Raw genomic sequence first — 21,090 nt, forward strand, 5'->3', positions numbered from 1 at the left:
ATGGTACAATGTCCGTAAATCAATAAACGTGATACATCACATAAACAAATTGAAAGATAAAAATCATATAGTCATATCAATTGATGCAGAAAAAGCATTTGACAAAATCCAACACCCTTTCCTGATAAAAACTCTCAACAAGGTGGGAGTACAAGGACCATACCTCAACATAATAATAATAAAAGCTATATATGATAAACCCACAGCCAACATTATACTCAATGGGCAAAAACTAAAACCATTCCCTCTAAGAACAGGAACAAGACAGGGATGCCCACTATTGCCACTCCTATTTGACATAGTACTGGAAGTACTAGCCATTGCAATTACACAAGAAGAGGAAAAAAAGGCATCCAAATTGGAAAAGAAGTAAAGTTATCCTTATTTGCAGATGACATGATACTGTACATAAAAAACCTAAAAGACTCCATCAAAAAACTAATAGACTTAATAAATAAATTTGGCAGTGTAGCAGGATACAAAAATAATGCCCAGAAGTCTATGGCATTTCTATACACTAACAGTGAACTTACAGAAACAGAGACTAAAAAAGCAATTCCATTTACCATCGCACCAAAAAAATTAAGATACCTAGGAATACACTTAACTAAGGTAAAAGACCTATAAGTGGAAAAGTAAACGACACTGAAAAAAGAGATAGAGGAAGATATAAAAGATGGAAGAACATACCATATTCATGGATTGGTAGAATCAACATCATCAAAATGTCCATACTTCCCAAAGCAATTTATAGGTTCAATGCACTCCCCGTTAAAATACCAACAGCAAAGTTCACTGACCTAGAAATAACTCTCCAAAAATTCATTTGGAACAATAAAAGACCCCACATAGCCACAGCAATCTTGAGAAAGAAGAGTAAAGTAGGAGGGATCTCAATACCAGATTTCAAGCTATATTATAAAGCCACTGTTCTCAAAACAACCTGATACTGACAAAAAAACAGACATATAGATCAATGGAATAGAATCGAGAACCCAGATATCAACCCAAGTCACTATGCTCAATTAATATTTGACAAAGGAGGCACAAATATACAATGGAGTCAAGACAGTCTCTTCAATAAATGGTGTTGGGAAAATTGGACAGATACATGCAAAAGAATGAAACTAGATCACCAACTTACACCATACACAAAACTAAGTCAAAATGGATACAGGACTTATACTTAAGACGGGAAACCATGAAAATACTAGAGGCATCCACAGGCAGCAAAATCTCAGACATACCATATTTTCCGGCGTATAAGATGACCCCCTAATTTTACAGTTAAAACATAGGTTTAGGCCTATATTCGCTGTATAAGACTATCCCCCACTTCAAAGAAAAGATTTACTTTGCCTTCAAGATCTGCAGGTAATTTTTGTGCAATTTTGGTCTTTTGCCCCCGATTTTCGGTTGACTTTTTTTTTTTGTTTTAAAAGTCGTATGCCAAAAGAACTTCTTCATTGATACTGCCCCTAGGGCAATGGAAGCTAAAGAGAAAATAAACATTTGGGACTACATCAAAATAAAAAGCTTTTTTACAGTAACAGAAACCATCAGCAAAACAACAAGAAAACCCACTGTATGGGAGAACATATTTGCAATTGTTATCACTGATAAAGGTTTAATCTCCAACATCTACAGACAGCTTATACAATTTAATAAAAGGAAGATAAATGAGCCAATTAAAAAATGGGCAATGGACCTAAATAGAATCTTCTCAGAAAAAGACAGAAGGAAGTTCAAGAGGCACATGAAAACATGCTCAAAGTCACTAATTATCCGAGAGATGCAAATCAAAACAGCAATGCAGTACCATCTCACACCTGTCAGAATGGCCAACATCAACAAATCAACAAACGACAAGTGTTGGCAAGGTGGAGGAGAAAAAGGAACCCTTGTGCACTGCTGGTGGGGATGCAGACTGGTGCAACCACTGTGGAGAAGTGTGGAGTTTCCTCAAAAACCTGAAAATGGAACTCCCATTTGACCCAGTAATCCCACTCCTAGGAATATATCCCAAGAAACTAGAAATACCAATCAGAAAGGATATATGCACCCCTATGTTCATAGCAGCACAAACTACAATAGCTAGGATTTGGAAACAGCGTAGGTGCCTATCAGCAGATGATTGGATCCAAAAACTGTGGTACATTTACACAATGGAATATTACGCAGCCATAAAAAAGAAAAAATTCTCATTGTTTGCAGCAACCTGGATGGAACTGGAGAACATCATGCTGAGTGAAATAAGCCAGTCAATAAAAGAGAAACACCACATGACCTCACTCATTTATGGACGATAAAGAACATTATAAACTGATGAACCAAAAGATAGATATAGAGACAGTAAAGCAACAAGCAGACTGTCAAATTACAGTGGGGAGGGGAGAGAGATCTGGGGGAGATAAGAGATCAACCGAAGGACTTGTATACATGCATATAAGTACAACCAGTGGACACAAAACTCTGGGAGGGGAGGGCAAGTATGTGATTGGGGGAGGCAATGGTAAGATATGTACACAGATAATAATTTAATATAAAAATTTAAAAATAAAACAAAAAAATAAAAATGGTGTACATTTATACTATTGTGTACATTTATACCATTTATATTATGCAGTTTTAAATAAAAATAATCTCTTACACATTAAGACAGCATGAAGGGACCCAGAGACTATTATGCTAAGTGAAATAAGCCATTCAGAGAAACACAAGTGTTACCTGATCTCACTTATACGTGGAATCTAATGAACACAATAAACTGATGAACCATACAGATCCAGAGACATAGAAGAATATAACAGAGAGATGATTCTCATAGAGAAGATAGGGGATGATAGGGGGAAGGAAATGGGGGGCGGGGGAGGAGTGATAAACCAAAGAACTTATATGCATATGTGCATATCATGGGCACAGTCAATAGTGTGATGAAGGCCTGACGGGTGGACAGGGCTAGGTAGTGGGGGTCAATGTTAAAAAGAGTAGAACATGGATAATACTTTCAATAATAAAGATTAAAATTTTAAATAGAAGACTGCTGGACAGTATCTGATAGTTATTGAACTGGCTAAGATTCAATAGTGCCCTCAAACTATGATCTTTAGGATATGTTTTCTACTGAACACAAACCTACAGCTACAGTTTCAATTCACAGTGTCTGGAGTTTAGGCAAAAGTACAAAACCAAGTCAGATGCCTGTGCATTTTCCTGCATAATTAAATAATGTATTTATAGCTATTTACTACAAATGTTATACTCATTAAGTACTCCTCTGATTTATTTCTAAAACTTGGAAGGCTTTTATCAATAATTTATTTGTGTACCCTCCTGGCCACGCCCCTACTATCTTCTGCCTGGGGTTGAAAATAGGCTTATCTGAAAGGTGGATTGTGAACTACAGTATTTGTCTCCTGTTTTATATTGGGGGTTTTTTCTCTACAGACAGATAGATGTCTGACTGTTCAAATTCAGGAAACAAGAGGGTCTGCCCCAAGTGGTGGGGTAAAGTTTGGTTTCTAGAACTGTCTATCTGAGAGAAATGGCTAACTCGGGAGGTTCCTATGAGGATGTTCAAAGCCACGTTTTAAATATTTCTATCTATAATAAAATTGGTATTTTAATCTCCATTTACTTGTCTACTTTTTGCTCTCTTATTGACTCAAAACTCAAGCAAGAAATAAGCGTGAAATTCCTTCAGATCCCACAGTGCCAATAGTGACAGAGAGAGACCCCAAAATTGTGTGTATATCATGCAGAATAATACATTTAAAGCAAAATGTGGGAATACACTTCAAAATTCTAATATAAAGTGGGTTTTACATTAGAAATTCCCCTTGTGATCTTTAAAAAGAAAAAAATTATATTCATTAAGGATGAGATTTTTAATAATACAAATTTAATAATGAAATTTAGGAAGCTTTAAAAGATAATGGCATACATATAAAAAGATTTCAATACAGAAAAACTATGAAATAAACGTATATTTTTACCCTGATAAAGTACGTACAGTTGTCAGATTAGAAGGTGGGTCTATATTACTTTCAATATTTTTTTAATAGAAAAGCAGACAAAGTAATTCTGTTGTCTTTTGTTAACACTTTGTTATCTATGGGTTGAAGACTAGCCAGAAATCTTTTCATCATACAATTATTGTTCTGCACTTGGAATGTGTCTCTTAAAATTGTTGCATCTTATTGTCTCCAAGGACACTATTCCCACTGCTCCCCCTAGGTATTTTGCCAAAATTCAGTGCATATTAAAATCATTAGTCATGTTTGAACTTGGTCACAGAGGGCCCCTGTATATCCATGAGTCTGAGATTATAAAAGTCATCTTAATCTGTCTTTACTGTGTAAAAATCTTTCCCAGAGAAATCAGAAATCGTCCCTTTCAAAATCTTCTTTAAAAATTACCTTATATTTCTCAGACATTTAAAATACATGACTTTTTGTTTCAGTTTTCCTATATAAGAAATTGTTTTCTGGGTTGAAAATGAAATAGAATCTTTAGTGAGAATCTTTTGATACTTTCTACTAGAAAATAATTATCAATGAATGAGTATGTCTTCATGAGAGGAGAATTTGGGCACCTTAACTGACCCCACTTGTACTTTCAGTTTCACCTTCAGGACAACCAGGATTACACAGTCAACTGAAGCCAGGATTGCCTTCCGTAAGAGTAAGTATGTTCTTGTTTGGCAATTTCAGTTTCTTTCGTCATTCAAAGTTCCAGTTCCTTAGTCCTGGAAAATAGGACGAATCTGCTGAGAAATCAAAGATGGTAATATAGGGTATCTCTGAAAAATAAAAGTTATTTCTAATGTTGATTTGTATTATAAAAAAGAAATCTGAAGAGATTATACATATTTGAAATATTTATTACATGCATCACTAGAAAGAGGTCAGTACCTGCTCACTCTTTATCTTTAATATCTGTAGCACTACCTGTCATATCATAGATTCTCAATAAACACCTTCTGAATGAATGCATGAGTATTCATAGCAACATTATACACATTATTATCAGAAATGTTGCTATTAGAGATCAATAATTCATCATATTTGAAAATATTCCTTTAAATGTAATAAATAGAAAATTCAACTGAATGAAAGTTGTCTACTAGAATATTCACTTAAATATTGGTATCACATAAAATAAGTATTGGTGACTGGAAAAAGAGGAGAATTTTGGAATGTGGACAGTGCTCTGTGTTATAATGCTACACTGAAGGATTGAGAGCTGAAGAATTTTCTCAGTTTGGTTCAAAAGGTCAATTCCTATATGACCCTATCTAAAAGGCACCTGATTAACAGGTAATTATTTCTAAACCTCAGCCTAGATTAGTGAGTGCTCCTTTTCTGCAGAGATGCCTGTAAACCCTAGGGCCCTGTCAGCAAACTGCAGCTCTTCAGCCACATGTGGCTCTTTGGCCTGTTGAGTGTGGCTCTTTCACAAAATACCTCGGCCTGGAAGAGTCTATCTTGAAGAAGTGGCATTAAAAGAAGTTTAAGTTTAAAAAAAATTGGCTCACAAAAGAAATTTCAATCTTTGTACTGTTGATATTTGGCTCAGTTGACTAATGAGTTTGCTGACCACTGTCCTAGGTAATTCTTTGCCTCCAGCAATCTTATGCTGTTTTTACGGCCTTGATTGAATTAACTTGCCTCATTCACCTGCCTCAAAAAAATACACATGTAGCTTTCTTATGGGGTAGAGATTGCTACAAATAAGTGAAGCCATTAATATACCAAACTAATTAAATTTCTCAAGAAAAATTCTTTTCTCTTTGAAATGCAGAGAAAACAATAGACATAGACTCTTTACAGTTGTTTACAAATGGAAATAGCTGCCCATGTGATTAAGTGTTAATGGGGGTTGAGAAAGAATTGTGAAGGACCTATTGCCTCATGTTCAAAATTGCAGGCTCTAAGCTCTGCCTTTAGTATTTCTTCACAGGACAGTAAACAGGTTAGAAGAGGCACCAAAATTCACAAGCTTATAAGAATGCAGGAACTGTCCTAGTCATTCTTGCTCAGCGGTTAGAGTGAAGGGTCTGGGGTTTGATTCCTGGTGAAGGGTGGTATCAGGGTTGCAGGTTAATCCCAGGCCTGAGACAGGGCACATGCCAGAGGCAACCAATGCATGTGTCTCTCTCACTCACTTCCCACCTCTCCCTCACTTCCACTCTCTCTACAAATCAACTGAAAAATATGGTGAGGATTAACAAACAAACAAGAGGATGCAGAAAAAACAATAGTGTAGTGGTCACTGTTGAGTGCCCTCACACATTACCACAAGTATTACAGCAGGTTATGGTGATGGGGAGCTGGAGGATAGAGCAGGAGGAAGTGAAAAGAGAGGAAACTTTAACTTACTATCAGCCAGGGACTTTGCCTGAACTGCAGAAATCAACAATCACAAGGATTCCATGAACAAAGGAGAATACCCTTTTGATAATTCTATACCAACCTTTGGAATGGGAGGCCTATGTGACTTTTAAGCCTTTTTTGCCTGAGTTCAAGGAGCAACTTAATTATTGTTCCCTTAGATCTCTACAAGGAGAAGAAATTGGAGAAATCTATTGCATTTTCTTTCTTTCTGCTATTCCCACTCCATGTTAGTGGAAGATAGTAAAGGTACCCAAACATAGAGATCCTATTCAGAACCACTAAATCATCTAACCTATTCCTCAACTCTCTCATCCACTGATAAAGAAATTTTATAAATTCTCTAAGGGTGAGAAATTTTGTTCTTCCTCATTACTCTGAATAAAATATTTATTGCCTAGAATATTTCATTAACCTAAATGCTTGATGCATTTGAAACTCAAACCCATTAATGCAATCCTTTCTCCTCTTCTCAACTCTTACCTAAAGCCAAATTAATTAACTTCCATTTAACTGGGAGGTATATCAAGATTTTCAAAGAAATACATAGTATGGGGAAAATGTCAGTTAAAAAATATCATCCACAACATGTAGGGGAGAGTTGACCATATCTAGGCTTAGAAAAATGATTCTGATTGCATTGATTTTAAAATACTGAATGGGAAAAGCAAAGATATATGTTGATCATATGTTAACATGTTTCTGCAATATTTCAGCTATGAGATAAACACACCGAGAATAAAAGCAGTGTGGTAAATAAAAGATAAAAGGAACTAATTAAAAATAAAACAGAAATGCAAAGACATGACAACAATTGAAAATTGGATTAAAAAAAAAAACACAATAAGCAATGTTTTTAAATGAGATTTATTGTTGACAGGGAAGGGAACACAGTCATGAGTGTGACATGAAAGATCTTGAAATCTGCACATCTAGAGGACTGTCAATAGGAAATCATAAGATAAAATAAATGCCCAATACTGAATAGTAATTAATGGTCAATTCCAGATGCAGTTGTATATATTGTGTTTATATTATCTAAATTTTTCATTATAACATGAAGATGTACCTATTATTTTATCTGAAGTTTGCACATATACACACACAAATAAATACACAAGATAAAGAAATTAATCAATTGCTCAAGGACTCTCAGAGAGAATTAAGGAAAAGTGTAAGATCAAACCATCTAAGTCTGATCTAGATGTCTAAGAATTAGTTGAAGTCAGAATACTGTAACTTTTTCCTGCAAATGTAAATGCAGGGATCATCAGCCTACTTGAAATCACCTCATTTATTAGAGCTTCCTAGAGAGAGGGCTGAGTAAATGAGATATTGCCTAGAAAAAAAATAGTTCATGTGCACCAACAAATTAAAAAAGGAAAAGGAGTTATGAAGGGGGATAGAAAAAAATAGACAAAATGATAGGAAGAAATTTAGGATAATGTGAGATGGTAGAAATTAAGCTGTAAAGACTTTCATAAGTTCATGGTTTATATGCAGAAGAGAACTTCAATTAAATCAAGTCTAAATAAAGTTTGTTTAATGATTGAATCAAGAGGGAGGCTAGTGGTGATGTTGGCTAGAGCAGTTTAAATGATGCAAAGACCTCATGACTTGATGTATAAGTGGTTAATAAGACAGAGAAAATAATTACCAAGTAGGTAAAGTTTAAGAGAAAACGTTGAAGTATGTTTGAGAAATTGCTAGATCTTGTTAAACCTGATATTGCTAAATGACATTTAAAATCGGTGGTAGTGTGTACTTCAAGCTGAAATAGGCTGACGCAAAACATTAAAAAATCAAGATATTGCTCTTCAGCTCTATAAATATACTTCAAATGCCCCTTTATTTGTCAGTCACAAAATTTGAAGTAAATATATTCAGTGAGAAGTGAAAATATGTCATTGTCAAATGCCTTTAGAAAGAAATAATGAAAAACATAAATAAGAAAAAATTCAATATCAAAGCTCCGTTCTTAATTATAATGCTTTGCTGGGAAAGAGTTCTCAAAATGTAGGAAAAAAATAAAACTATAGATGTACCACAGTTTTTTAATCCTCTCATCTGCTGATGTGCAGGTAAGCTGTTTCTGAATCTTAGCTATTGTAAGTCGTGCTGCTATGAATGTAGGGGTGCATATATTCTTTCTTATTGGTGCTTCAGATTTCTTGCGATATATTCCTAGAAGTGGGATTACTGGGTCACATGGGAGTTCCATATTTAATTTTTTGAGGAAACAAAGCAGATAGTTAAAAGGCATTACAGTTTTCACTGTCACAGGAGATCTTCTTCTCCTCTACGTTAAAGGAAATTGATTAACCAGAGTATACAGTTCCAGATGTCTGCTTGTAAGATGGACAAAATTTCTTTGTAGCACTAGGATATCCTAAAAAGGATTAAAATGTATCACAAAGGTATTCTAACAGCAGAAGTAAAATAGGCATGGGTAATGCTAATGATATAAAATACATATATTTGAAATACATTTCCTGTGAGGAAAACCTCAAAAAGATTGGATTATAAAATATTTTACTGAATCTTGAAGAGCATGTATCCAATAAAAGTATTTTAAACACATCTCAGAGAAACTCCACTGAATAAGTTGTAACAGAATAAGCTTTGTGATAAGCATTCATTGTTAGTTTAATTGCTAATACACATGTAAATTTCAATTCAAAAATTTTCTTAGCAAAGGCCATTGTTAGATTTTTTTTTAGGAACTTTTCTGCTAGAAGCATTTCTGGAATTAGGAAGTAAGAGAAAGTCAGAATAGTAGATCCAAAATAACTTCTAGGAAGTAGGTGGACGTAGGAATAGTAATCAAAAAGCCATTTTTAAGACTTGCTTTCATTGATGTTTATAATAAAATATGTCAAATCAACAACAATTTCAGTTAAATTGTAATTACAAGCCACAGTGCAAGTATGTGATTTAAATATGAACAGTCAGTTTATGTGACACAAAGAGGTAATCAAACATCGGCATGTATAATATGTTTACTTCCCCACTGATCTACTTCTCTGGAGGTTAGAAGATGACCTGGACTCTGCAGTTCCTCATGCAAAGTCTTATATTTTGAAGCAGAAAGGGCAAAATAATCAAGGATGAAAAACCAAACTGCAGTAACAACCTTCATCTTGCTGGGATTATCCGATGACACTCTACTGAATATATTACTTTTTATCTTTCTATTTCTTTCCTACATGTTGAGTATATCTGGAAACCTAACCATCATCACCCTCACTCTGATTGATTTCCACCTTAAAACACCTATGTATCTGTTCCTTCAAAATTTCTCCTTCTTAGAAATTTTTTTCACAACTGCCTGTGTTCCCAGATTCCTATATAGCCTGTTATTTGGGGACAAGTCCATTTCCTATAATGCTTGTGTCTGTCAGCTCTTGTTTATAGACCTCTTTGCAGTAACGGAATTTTTCCTCCTTGCTGCCATGTCCTATGATCGCTACGTGGCCATCTGCAAACCCCTGCATTACACCACCATCATGAACAGCACAGTCTGCAAGAACATCATTTTCTCCTGTTGGGTAGCAGCACTGACCATCATTTTACCACCAATCAGTCTGGGTTTGGGCCTGGAATTCTGTGATTCAAATGTCATTAATCATTTTTGCTGTGATGCATCTCCTATGCTGAAGATCTCTTGCTCAGACACCTGGTTGATAGAACAGATGGTTATCGTGTGTGCCGTGTTGACATTCATCATGACCCTCATATGTGTGGTTCTTTCCTACATCTATATCATCAGGACTATTCTAAGGTTTCCCTCTGCCCAGCAAAGGAAAAAGGCCTTTTCCACGTGTTCTTCCCACATGGTTGTGGTTTCCATTACTTATGGAAGCTGCATCTTCATTTATGTCAAACCTTCAGCCAAGGACGAGGTAGCTATAAATAAAGGTGTTTCACTCCTTATTACTTCCATTTCACCCATGATAAACCCCTTTATTTACACACTGAGAAACAAGCAAGTAAAACAAGCTTTCCATGACTTAAAGAAAAAGATGGCATTCCTCTTAAAGATGCAGAGGCAAAAGGAGTCAGTGAATCCAACTAAAAGGAGAGATCAATAGGCAGAAAAACCTGAAGCTTCTATTATTTGTCTCTGCATGGCATTCTCTAGTCATATCAGCATTCTCACTTTGTTGTTAGACTTGTTTACTGTGAATCCTGACTATTCAAATTTTTACTCTCATTAAAACTAAATTCTAAGGTATTTATACTTACTATCTTGCAGAAATTTCCTTTTTTTGTCAAACATTTTGGCTGCTATCCCTAGAAACATAGTAGAACACATTTTTCTGCCATATCTATACATTGTCAGATGTGACTATGAAGCCTGTATTATAGCTGACAGGATGGGTGTGGAAGCGATGTGCACTGTTTCTAGACCTGCGCTATGTCAAAATTCAATAGTTGGTCCACCAATCCTTTTCCCCACTTACTGGCCAGATGTTTCATATTTTAATACCTTTGTGAGATTCATGTTGATAATGAATCAGCCTGATCTCCTATCTCTGGTATAGTCTTCAAACAAAGGGCAGGCTACCACAGCAAGTTTGATAAAGCTTCTCCTCTACTGCAACTCCAGTCAGCTGTCATCTGATTTGACACATAAAGTATCACAGAACTATCCTTGCCACTTACTAAAGGAGCAATACTCAGAATTAATTCCTATTTGTCTACATGAGTACAATTATGACTCAACCCCAAATTATGTTAGAAATACATTCTGTTAACAATTTTAATATGTCTTTATTTTTATTTTTTAGTATTATTGATTTCAGAGATCTGAAAGGAGACACAGAAAGAAACATCAGTGATGAGAGAGAACTATTGACCAGGTGCCTCTTGCACGCCCTCAACGAGGGAGGGAGCCCATAAATCTGGCATGTGCCTTGACCAGGAATGAAACTCTGACCTGTTGACTCATGGGTCAATGCTCAACCACTTACCAACACTGCCCAGGATATACTATTAAATTGTTTGGCATAGATATTACGTCTTGACTATTGGGATAGTCCTAATCAGACAGCCATAAATTCAAACCTTGCCCAGAAAAATCATTTAAGGAAAAATAGTATTAAAAATAATATACAGAAGTTTGTAATACAACTTATCCTTCTTGCAATCTCCTGTCTTATAACCTTTCAAGGGAAGTTCCTCTGTTACTTCCTCTCATATTCACTGAGGTAGAAATTAGTTAAATAAAGTTTTAGCTACTTAATATTTCTTAAATATATTTTTATTGATTTCAGAGAGGAAGGGAGAGGGAGACAGAGATAGAAACATCAATGATGAAAAAGAATCATTGATTGACTGCCTCCTACACTCTCCCTACTGGGAATCAAGCCCAAACCAAACAAGTGCCCTTGAGCAGACTCAAACCTGGAATTCTTCTGTCAGCAGGCCAATGCTATATCCACTGAGCCAAATAAGCTAGGGTTAGCTATTCAATATTTTTCAATCACTGTTTAAAGTAACCAATGTTGGAAGATGGAGACAAGCAGGAAGGTAGGGAGGGGAGAGTGTGAGAGACTGAGGGAGCGAAAGAGGAGTGTGTGGATGTGTGTGGTGTGTGTGTGTATGAGCTAGGGACAGTTAGATTCTGCAGGTCTTACAAGGGGCTGCCAAATCAGGCAGCCTTAGATGGCCAAGCTTAGTATGGAACAATGACATTTCTAGGTGGCCAGTGCAGACACAGAGATCACGCCATCTTGAGAAACAGAGCTGCTTGAGACTAGGATCCTGGCCTCAGCACTGCCCAGTCTGGTCTCAGATGCAAGCTGCCACCCTAAGGCCACTGGGCAAAGAGACCTGTGGCCACAGATGCAAACCAACAGACAACAAGAATCCAGACCTCCTAGCTGCAGATTTCTGTGAGGTAAGGAGCCTATCACCCTCACCGCAGGCTCATAGGCAGCACCATAGTAACTGATAGACCCGCCCCTAGCACGGGTCAGAGTGCCACTACAGGAATTTGAACCTGGGAGCACCGACACTGAAAATCTGTTCTTTGCAATGCAAAGGGCGACCAAACCCTAAGCCCACACAGAGAGGCAGTGCCATCTGACTTTGATTCTGACTTTGATACATGGAAGTCTGTTTTCTGCAGTACAGGAACAGACCTCCTTCCAACACAGTGCTACTGTGCAACCCAGGCCCCCAAGCTGACCAGAACCCCGATTCTCTGGCGGGCTGGGGGTAAGACAGCACTGAACACCACTGACTTGACTCTGTTGCTTATCTCATGTGCCTGGAATCCCTGATTCCCAGTGCATTCACACTAAAAGACAGTGACTCAAACTCTTGGTGCATGCACACACAAGGACCCTGATTTTCAACGAGATGCTGTAGGACTCAATAGAGACTTTGATACTGGATTCTTGATGCAGACACTGGGGAACTCTGACTCCCCATGCACACATGGGGATTCTGATTTTCAGCACACACCAACAGGGTCTCTGTTTCAGAGCGGTGCAGTTGGGGTCCCTGATTCTAGGTGTTCACACTAGACCACACTGAGCACTGGTAACACTGACCCTGGCAAGTCTGGTTCCCACCAACCCACAGCAGCCACACATCTTAGTGTCAGAACACTTCAGTAACACCTGGGTGGTGCGAAGCTCCAACTGCACATGGCCAGGTCCACGCAACTCGATGTTTGAACCTTCTGGTGATAGAATGGGGAGAGGAAAGAAAATGAGGAGTCACCAAGTAAGGAACATGACCAAAATAGAATTCAGAGTAATGGTTGTGCAATCATACATTGGATGATGAGAAAATTAACAACCTATGCAAGACTCAGGAAGAAATAAAAAGTGATATAGCTATGATAAAAAAAAAACACCATAGAAAATTTCAACAGTAGACTAAAAGCAGAGGACTGAATTAGTGAGTTAGAAGATAAGGAAGAGAAATAAGCTCAATCTGAACAGCAACTGGACAAAAAAATTAAAAAGCAGGAGGAAAGCCTAAGGGAGCTTTAGGACAACATGAAACAAAGTAACATATGAATAACAGGGCTGACATAAGGACAAGATGAGCAGAAAGGATTAGAAAATCTATGTGAAAAAATAATGACAGAAAACTGCCCAGATATGGGGAAGAAAAACGTTACCCAGGGCGTCCCAAGCAAGATCAATCCCAAAAGATCCACACCAAGACACGTAATAATTTCAATGGCAAATATTAACAACAAACAAAGAATCTTAAAGGCTACAAGAGATAGACAGAGAGTTACCTACAAAGGATCCCCTATCAGATTATCAAATGATTTCTCAACAGAAACACATTAAGCTAAAAGGGAATGGAAGGAGGTATACAGAGTGTTGCAAAGCAAAGGACTGAATCCAAGAATACTCTATCCAGCATGACTATCAATCAAAATTGAAGAAAAAATCAGGAGTTTCATAGACAAAAAAGGTTAAGGGAGTTTATCACCACCAAATCAACAATGCAAGAAATGCTAAAGGTAGTGCTATAAAAAGAATAAATGAAAAGGTAAGAACACAGGCACAAAAATAGAAACTACAAACAAAAGTACCTTCAGTAATAACTTTAAACATAAACAGATTAATGTTCCAATCCAAAGACATCAAATGGCTGAATGGATTTTAAAAAAAAAATGAAAAACATGACCCATATATATACTGTCTACAAGAGACACACCTCAAAACAAGGGACTCATACAGACTGAAAGTGAAGGGATGGAAAAATATCTTTCAGGCAAATGGAAATGAAAAAAAAAAAAAGCTGGGATAGCAATACTTATATCTGACAAAATACACCTCAAAGTGAAGGCCATAACAAGAGATAATGAAGGCCACTTCATAATATTAAAAGGTTCGATACAACAACAGTATATAACCCCCAAATGCAGGAGTGCCCAAATACATTAAAGAAAAAAAAAAAAAAAAAAAAAAAAACTCCTGGAAGTTATCAAGGGAGAGATCGACAACAATACAATCATAGTAGGGGACTTTAATACACCACTTACATCACTGGATAAATCCTCTAGATCACATGTGTCAAACACAAGGCCCGCGGGCCAAATCCGTCCCGCCAGGCCTTGCAATGTGGCCCGCACCGCGCTGTCATCACTGCACTCCACTGCGTTTCCATCACAATGACAGTTTATGACTGTTCAGTAAACCATTCGGCCCGCGATTTAGGCTGGATTTTAGATTTTGGCCCCTTCTCTGATTGAGTTCGACACCCCTACTCTAGATAAAAAAAATCAGCAAAGATACAGCAATCCTAAATGACTCACTAGATCAGATGGAATTAACTAACAACTTCAGAACATTTTACCCAAAGCCACAGAATATACATTCTTCTCAAGTGCATGTGGGACATTTTCAAAAATAGACCACATATTGGGTCACAAGCAAAGTCTACCCAAATTCAAGAAGATTGAAATCATACCAAGCATCTTAGACCACAATGGCATAATATTAGAAATAAACTACAATGAAAACAACCCAGAAAACTCAAACACTTGGAAGCTGAATAGCACACTATGAAATAATAATTGAGTTACAAATGATATCAAAGGAGAAATTAAAAACATCCTGGAAGCTAATGACAATAAAAACACATCAATCCAAAACCTATGGGACACAATGAAAGCAGTCCTAAGAAGGAAGGAGGGGAAGTTTATAGTTCTACAGGTCTACCTCAAAAATAAATAAATAAATAAATAAATAAATAAATAAATAAATAAATAAAGGTTGTATATCACCTAACTCTACAACTCAAAGAATTAGAAAGAGAGCAACAAGAAAAGCTCAGAGTTAGCAGAAGGGAGGAGATAATAAAGATCAGAGCAGAAATAAATGACATAGAGATTAAAATATATATATATATGTATATATATATATGTATATATATATGTATATGTATATATATATATATATATATATATATATATATATATATATATACACACACACCAAAGGTCAATGAAACCAAGAGCTGGCTCTTGAAAAGAAAAAAACAAGATTGATGAACCACTAGCCAGGCTTACCAAGAAGCAAAGAGAGAGGACTCAAATGAATAAAATCTGAAATGAGAGAGGCAAAATAACAACAGACCCCACAAATACAAAGGATTGTTTAAAAAAATACTATGACAAACTCTACTCCAACAAACTAGATAATCTGGAGGAAATGGACATATTCCTAGAAAAATACAACCTTCCAAAACTCAATCAGGAAGATCCTAAACATCTCAATAGGCCAATAAATAAAGAAGAAATTGAAGCAGTCATCAAAAATTTCCAGCAAACTAAAGACCAGGGCCAGACGGCTTCACAGGGAAGTTATAACAAGCACTCAAGGAAGAACTAAAATCCATCCTCCGAAGACTATTCCAAAACATTCAAGAGGAAGGAACACTTCAAAACTCATTCTGTGAAGCCACATTTACCCTTATACCAAAACCAGATAAATACAACACAATGAAAGAGAATTATAGGCCAATATTTCTCATGAACATGGATGCCAAAATCCTCAACAAAATTCTAACAAATCGGATCCAGCAGAATATCAGAAAGATCACTTGGTATGATCAAGAAAGATTGGGATAAATTCTTCATGTCATCTGTGAATAAGGACATTCACAAATGACATGAAGGATTTATCCTAAATTATGCAAGCATGGTACAATGTTCACAAATCAATAAATGCGATACATCACATAAACAAATTGAACAATAAAAATCACATAGTAATATCAATTGATGCAGAAAAGCATTTGATAAAATCCAACACCCTTTGTTGATTAAAAAAAAAAAAAAAACTCTCAGCAAGATGGGAACAGAAGGATCAGACCTCAACATAATACAAGCAATATGTGAAAAACCCACAACCAACATCATATTCAATGGACAAAAACTAAGACCATTTCCCCTAAGAACAACAACAAAGACAGGGATGTCCACTCTCACCACTCCTGTTTGACATAGTACTGGAAGTACTAACCATTGCGATCAAACAAGAAGAAGAAATAAAGGGTATCCAAGTTGGAAAAGAATAAGTAAAACTGCCCTTAATCACAGATGACATGATACTGTACATAGAAAACCCTAAAAACTCCATCAAAAAAATTATTAGACTTAATAAATGAATTTGGCAATGTAGCAGGATACTAAATTAATGCCAAGAAATCTATAGCATTTATTTACACCAATAGTGAATTTATAGAAAGAGAGACTAAAAAAGAAATCCAATTTACAATCGCACCCAAAAAAATTAAGATACCCAGAAATACTAAGGAGGTAAAAGACCTATATGCGCAAAACTATAGGACACTGCAAAAAAGAGAGGTAGAGGAATGCATAAATAGATGGAAGAACATACCGTGTTCATGGATTGGTAGAATAAACATCATCAAAATGTCCATACTACCCAAAGTAATCTATAGATTCAATGCAATCCCCATTAAGGTATCAATGGCCTATTTCACAGACCTATAATGAATTTTCCAAAAAATTCATCTGGAATAAAAAAAGACCCCAAATAGCTACAACAATCCTGAGAAAGAAGAGTAAAGTAGGAGGGATCTCAATACCAGATTTCAAGCTGTATTCCAAAGCCACTGTTCTCAAAACAGCCTGGAACTGGCACAAGTACAGACATATAAGCCAATGGAACCGAACAGAGAACCCAGAAATTGACCCAAACCACTATGCTCAATTAATATTTGACAAAGGAAGTATGAACATATAATGGAGTCAAGACAACCTCTTCAATAAATGGTGTTGGGAAAATTGGACAGATAAATGCAAAAAAAAAAAAAAAATGAAATTAGACCACCAACTTACACCATACACAAAAATAAACTCAAAATGGATCAAGGACTTAAACATAAGTCGGGAAACCATAAAAATACTAGAGGAATCCACAGGCAGTGAAATCTCAGACACAGAGTGAAGGAACTTCTTCACTGATACTGCTCCTAGGGCAATGGAAACTAAATAGAAAATAAACAGAGGGGAGTACAGCAAAATAAAAGCTTTTGCACAGCAAAAGAAACCATCAATAAAACAAGAAAGCCCATTGTATGCAAGAACATATTTGCCAATGATATATCTGATAAGGGAGAACATATTTGCCCATAATATATGATATTAATTTCCAAAATATATAAGGAACTCATACAACTTGACATCAGAAAGACAAACATTCCAACTTAAAAATGGGCAAAGGACATAAATAGACACTTCCCCAAAATAAATATACAGATGGCAAGGAAACATGTAAAAAATGTTCAAAGTCACTAATCATCAAATAGATACAAATCAAAACAACAAGCAGGTATCACCTCACACCTGTCCAAATGGCTACCATCAACAAAACAATAAATAACAAGTGCTGCCAAGGTTATAGGAAAAGCAAACCCTAGTACACTGCTTGTGGGAATGCAGACTGGTGTAGCCATTATGGAAAACAATATGGAGTTTCCTCAAAAAATTAAAAAAGGAATTGCCATTTGAGCCAGTGATCCCACTTCTAGAAATATGTCCGAATAAACCCAAAACACCATTCAGAAAGAATATATGCACCCCTATCTTCATAGCAGTACAACTTATAATAGTTGAGATCTAGAAACAGCCCATTTGACCATTAGTAGATAAGTGGATTAAAAATGGTGCACATTTACACCATGGAATATTATGCAGCTGAAAAAAAAAGATCTCTTACACTTTAAAACAGCATGAAGGGACCTGGAGTCTATTGGGCTAAGTGAAATAAGCCATTCAGAGAAACACAAGTGTCACATGATCTCACTGATATGTGGAATCTAATGAACACAATAAACTGATGAACCATACAGATCCAGAGACAAAGAACAGAGTGATGATTCTCAGAGAGAAGGTAGGGGATGATAGCGGGAGGGGAAGAGTGATAAACCAAAGAACTTATATGCATATGTGCATATTATGAGCACAGTCAATAGTGTGATGAAGGCCTGAAGGGTGGACAGGGCTAGGAAGTGGGGGTCAATGTTAAAAAGAGTAGAACATGGATAATACTTCCAATAATAAAGATAAAAATTTTAAATAGAAGACTGCTGTACAGTATCTGATAGTTATTGAACTGGCTAAGATTCAATAGTGCCCTCAAACTATGATCTTTAGGATATGTTTTCTACTGAACACAAACCTACAGCTACAGTTTCAATTCACAGTGTCTGGAGTTTAGGCAAAAGTACAAAACCAAGTCAAATGCCTCTGCATTTTCCTGCATAATTAAATAATGTATTTACAGCTATTTACTACAAATGTTATACTCATTAAGTACTCTTCTGATTTATTTCTAAAACTTGGAAGGCTTTTATCAATAATTTATTTGTGTACCCTCCTGGCCACGCTCCTACTATCTTTCCCTTGGGGTTGAAAACCGAATTACCTAACAGGTGGATTGTGAACTACAATATTCCCTCTCCTGTTTTATATTCTCTTTTTTTCTACAGACAGATAGATGTCTGACTGTTCAAATTCAGGAAACAAGAGGGTCTGCCCCAAGTGGTGGGGTAAAGTTTGGTTTCTAGAACTGTCTATCTGAGAGATATGGCTAACTTGGGAGGTTCTTATGAGGATGTTCAATGACAAGTTTTAAATATTTCTATCTATAATAAAATTGGTATTTTAATCTCCATTTACTTGTCTACTTTTTGCTCTCTTATTGACTCAAAACTCAAGCAAGGAATAAGTGTGAAATTCCTTCAGATCCCAGAATGCCAATAGTGACAGAGAGAGAGACACAAACATGGTGTGTATATCATGCAGAATTATAAATTGGAAGCAAAATGTAGCAATGCACTTCAAAATTCTAATATATAAGTGGGTTTTACATCAGAATTCTTCTTGAGATGATTTAAACAGAAAAATATTATGTTCATTAAAAATAAAATTTTTAATATATAAATTTGTTAATGAAATTTGGGAAGCTTTATTAGATAATGGCTTACACATAAAAAGAATATATTATAGAAAATGATGAAATAAACACATATTTTTATCCTGAGAAAGTACGTAGAGTTGTCAGATTAGAAATTGTGTCTATTTTACTTTCAAGATTTTTTTATATAGAAAAAGACAGACAAAGCAATTTTGTTATTTTTTTGTTAAAACTTTGTTAGTTATAGGTTAACAAAGAATAGTCAGAAATCTTTTCATCATACAGTTATTGTTCTGCACTTGGAATGTGTCTCTTAAAATTGTTGCAACTTATTATCTCCAAGGACACTATTCCCATTGCTCCTTCTAGATATTTTGCCAAAATTCAGTGCATATTAAAATCACTAGTCAAGTTTGACCATGGTCACAAAGGGCCCCTGTACATCCATAAGTGTCTGAGGTTATAAAAGTGATCTTAATCTTCCTTCTGTGTAAAACTCTTTCCCAGAGAAACCAGAAATCATCTCTTTCAAATCTTCTTTAAAAATTACTTTATATTTCTCAGACACTCAAAATACATGACTTTTTGTTTCAGCTTTCTATATAAGAAATTGTTCTCTGGGCTGAAAATGAAATAGAATCTTTAGTGAGAGTCTTTTGACACTTTCTACTAGAAAATAATTATCAGTGAATGTGTGTGTCTTCATGAGAGGAGTATTTGGTACCATTAACTGACCCCACTTGTACTTTCAGTTTCACCTTCAGGACAACCAGGATTACACAGTCAACTGAAGCCAGGATTGCCTTCCGTAAGAGTAAGTATGTTCTTGTTTGACAATTCAGTTTCTTTGGTCACTCAAAGTTCTAGTTTCTTAGTCCTGGAAAATAGGACGAATCTGCTTAAAAATCACAGATGGCAATATTGGGTATCTCTGAAAGATAAAATAGTTATTTCTAATGTTAATTTGTATTATAAAAAATAAATCTGAAGGGATTATACACATTTGAAATATATATTACATGCATCAATAGAGAGAGGTCAGTACCTGCTCACTCTTTATTTTTAATATCCGTAGCACTACCTGTCATATCATAGATTCTCAATAAATACCTTCTGAATGAATGCATGAGTATTCATAAAAACATTATACACATTATTATCAAAAATGTTTTTATTAGAGATTAAAGATTTCATCATATTTTAAAATATTCCTTTAAATATAATAAATAGAAAATTCACCTGAATGAAAGTAGTATACTAGAATATTCACTTAAATATTGGTACCACATGAGGTAAGTATTGGTGAGTGGAAAGGGAGGAGAGTTTAAGAATGTGGACAGTGCTCTGAGTTAAAATGCCACAGTGAAGGATTGAGAGCTGAAGAATTTTCTCAGTTTGGTTCAAAAGGTCAATTCCTATATGACCCTATCTAAAAGGCACCTGATTAACAGCTAATTATTTCTAAACCTCAGCCTAGATTAGTGAGTGCTCCTTTTCTGCAGAGGTGCCTGTAAACCCTAGGGCCCTGGTCAGCAAACTGTACCTCTTGAGCCACATGTGGCTCTTTGGCCTGTTGAGTGTGGCTCTTCCACAAAATACCTCGGCCTGGGAAAGTCTATCTTGAAGAAGTGGCATTAAAAGAAGTTTAAGTTTAAAAAATTTGGCTCACAAAAGAAATTTCAATCTTTGTACTGTTGATATTTGGCTCAGTTGTCTAATGAGTTTGCCGACCACTGTCCTAGGTAATTCTTTGCCTCCAGCAATCTTATGCTGTT

General features: G+C 35.9%; 1 protein-coding gene across 1 annotated transcript; it reads left to right on the forward strand.

Annotated features, from left to right (window-relative positions):
• The first annotated feature begins 9,499 nt into the window (after positions 1-9,499).
• On the forward strand, positions 9,500-10,483 carry LOC118729492 (olfactory receptor 6C2-like). The gene has a single exon (XM_036457025.1). It carries the CDS (start codon positions 9,500-9,502, stop codon positions 10,481-10,483), a length of 984 nt encoding a protein of 327 aa, XP_036312918.1.
• The last annotated feature ends 10,607 nt before the right edge of the window (positions 10,484-21,090 follow it).

This window comes from Pipistrellus kuhlii, unplaced genomic scaffold, assembly GCF_014108245.1.
Source record: "Pipistrellus kuhlii isolate mPipKuh1 unplaced genomic scaffold, mPipKuh1.p scaffold_m20_p_3, whole genome shotgun sequence".
Classification (NCBI taxonomy): domain Eukaryota; kingdom Metazoa; phylum Chordata; class Mammalia; order Chiroptera; family Vespertilionidae; genus Pipistrellus; species Pipistrellus kuhlii.

Excerpts from the sequence above, each read along its gene's own strand:
- LOC118729492 (XM_036457025.1), top strand. The coding sequence starts at position 9,500 with ATGAAAAACCAAACTGCAGTAACAACCTTCATCTTGCTGGGATTATCC.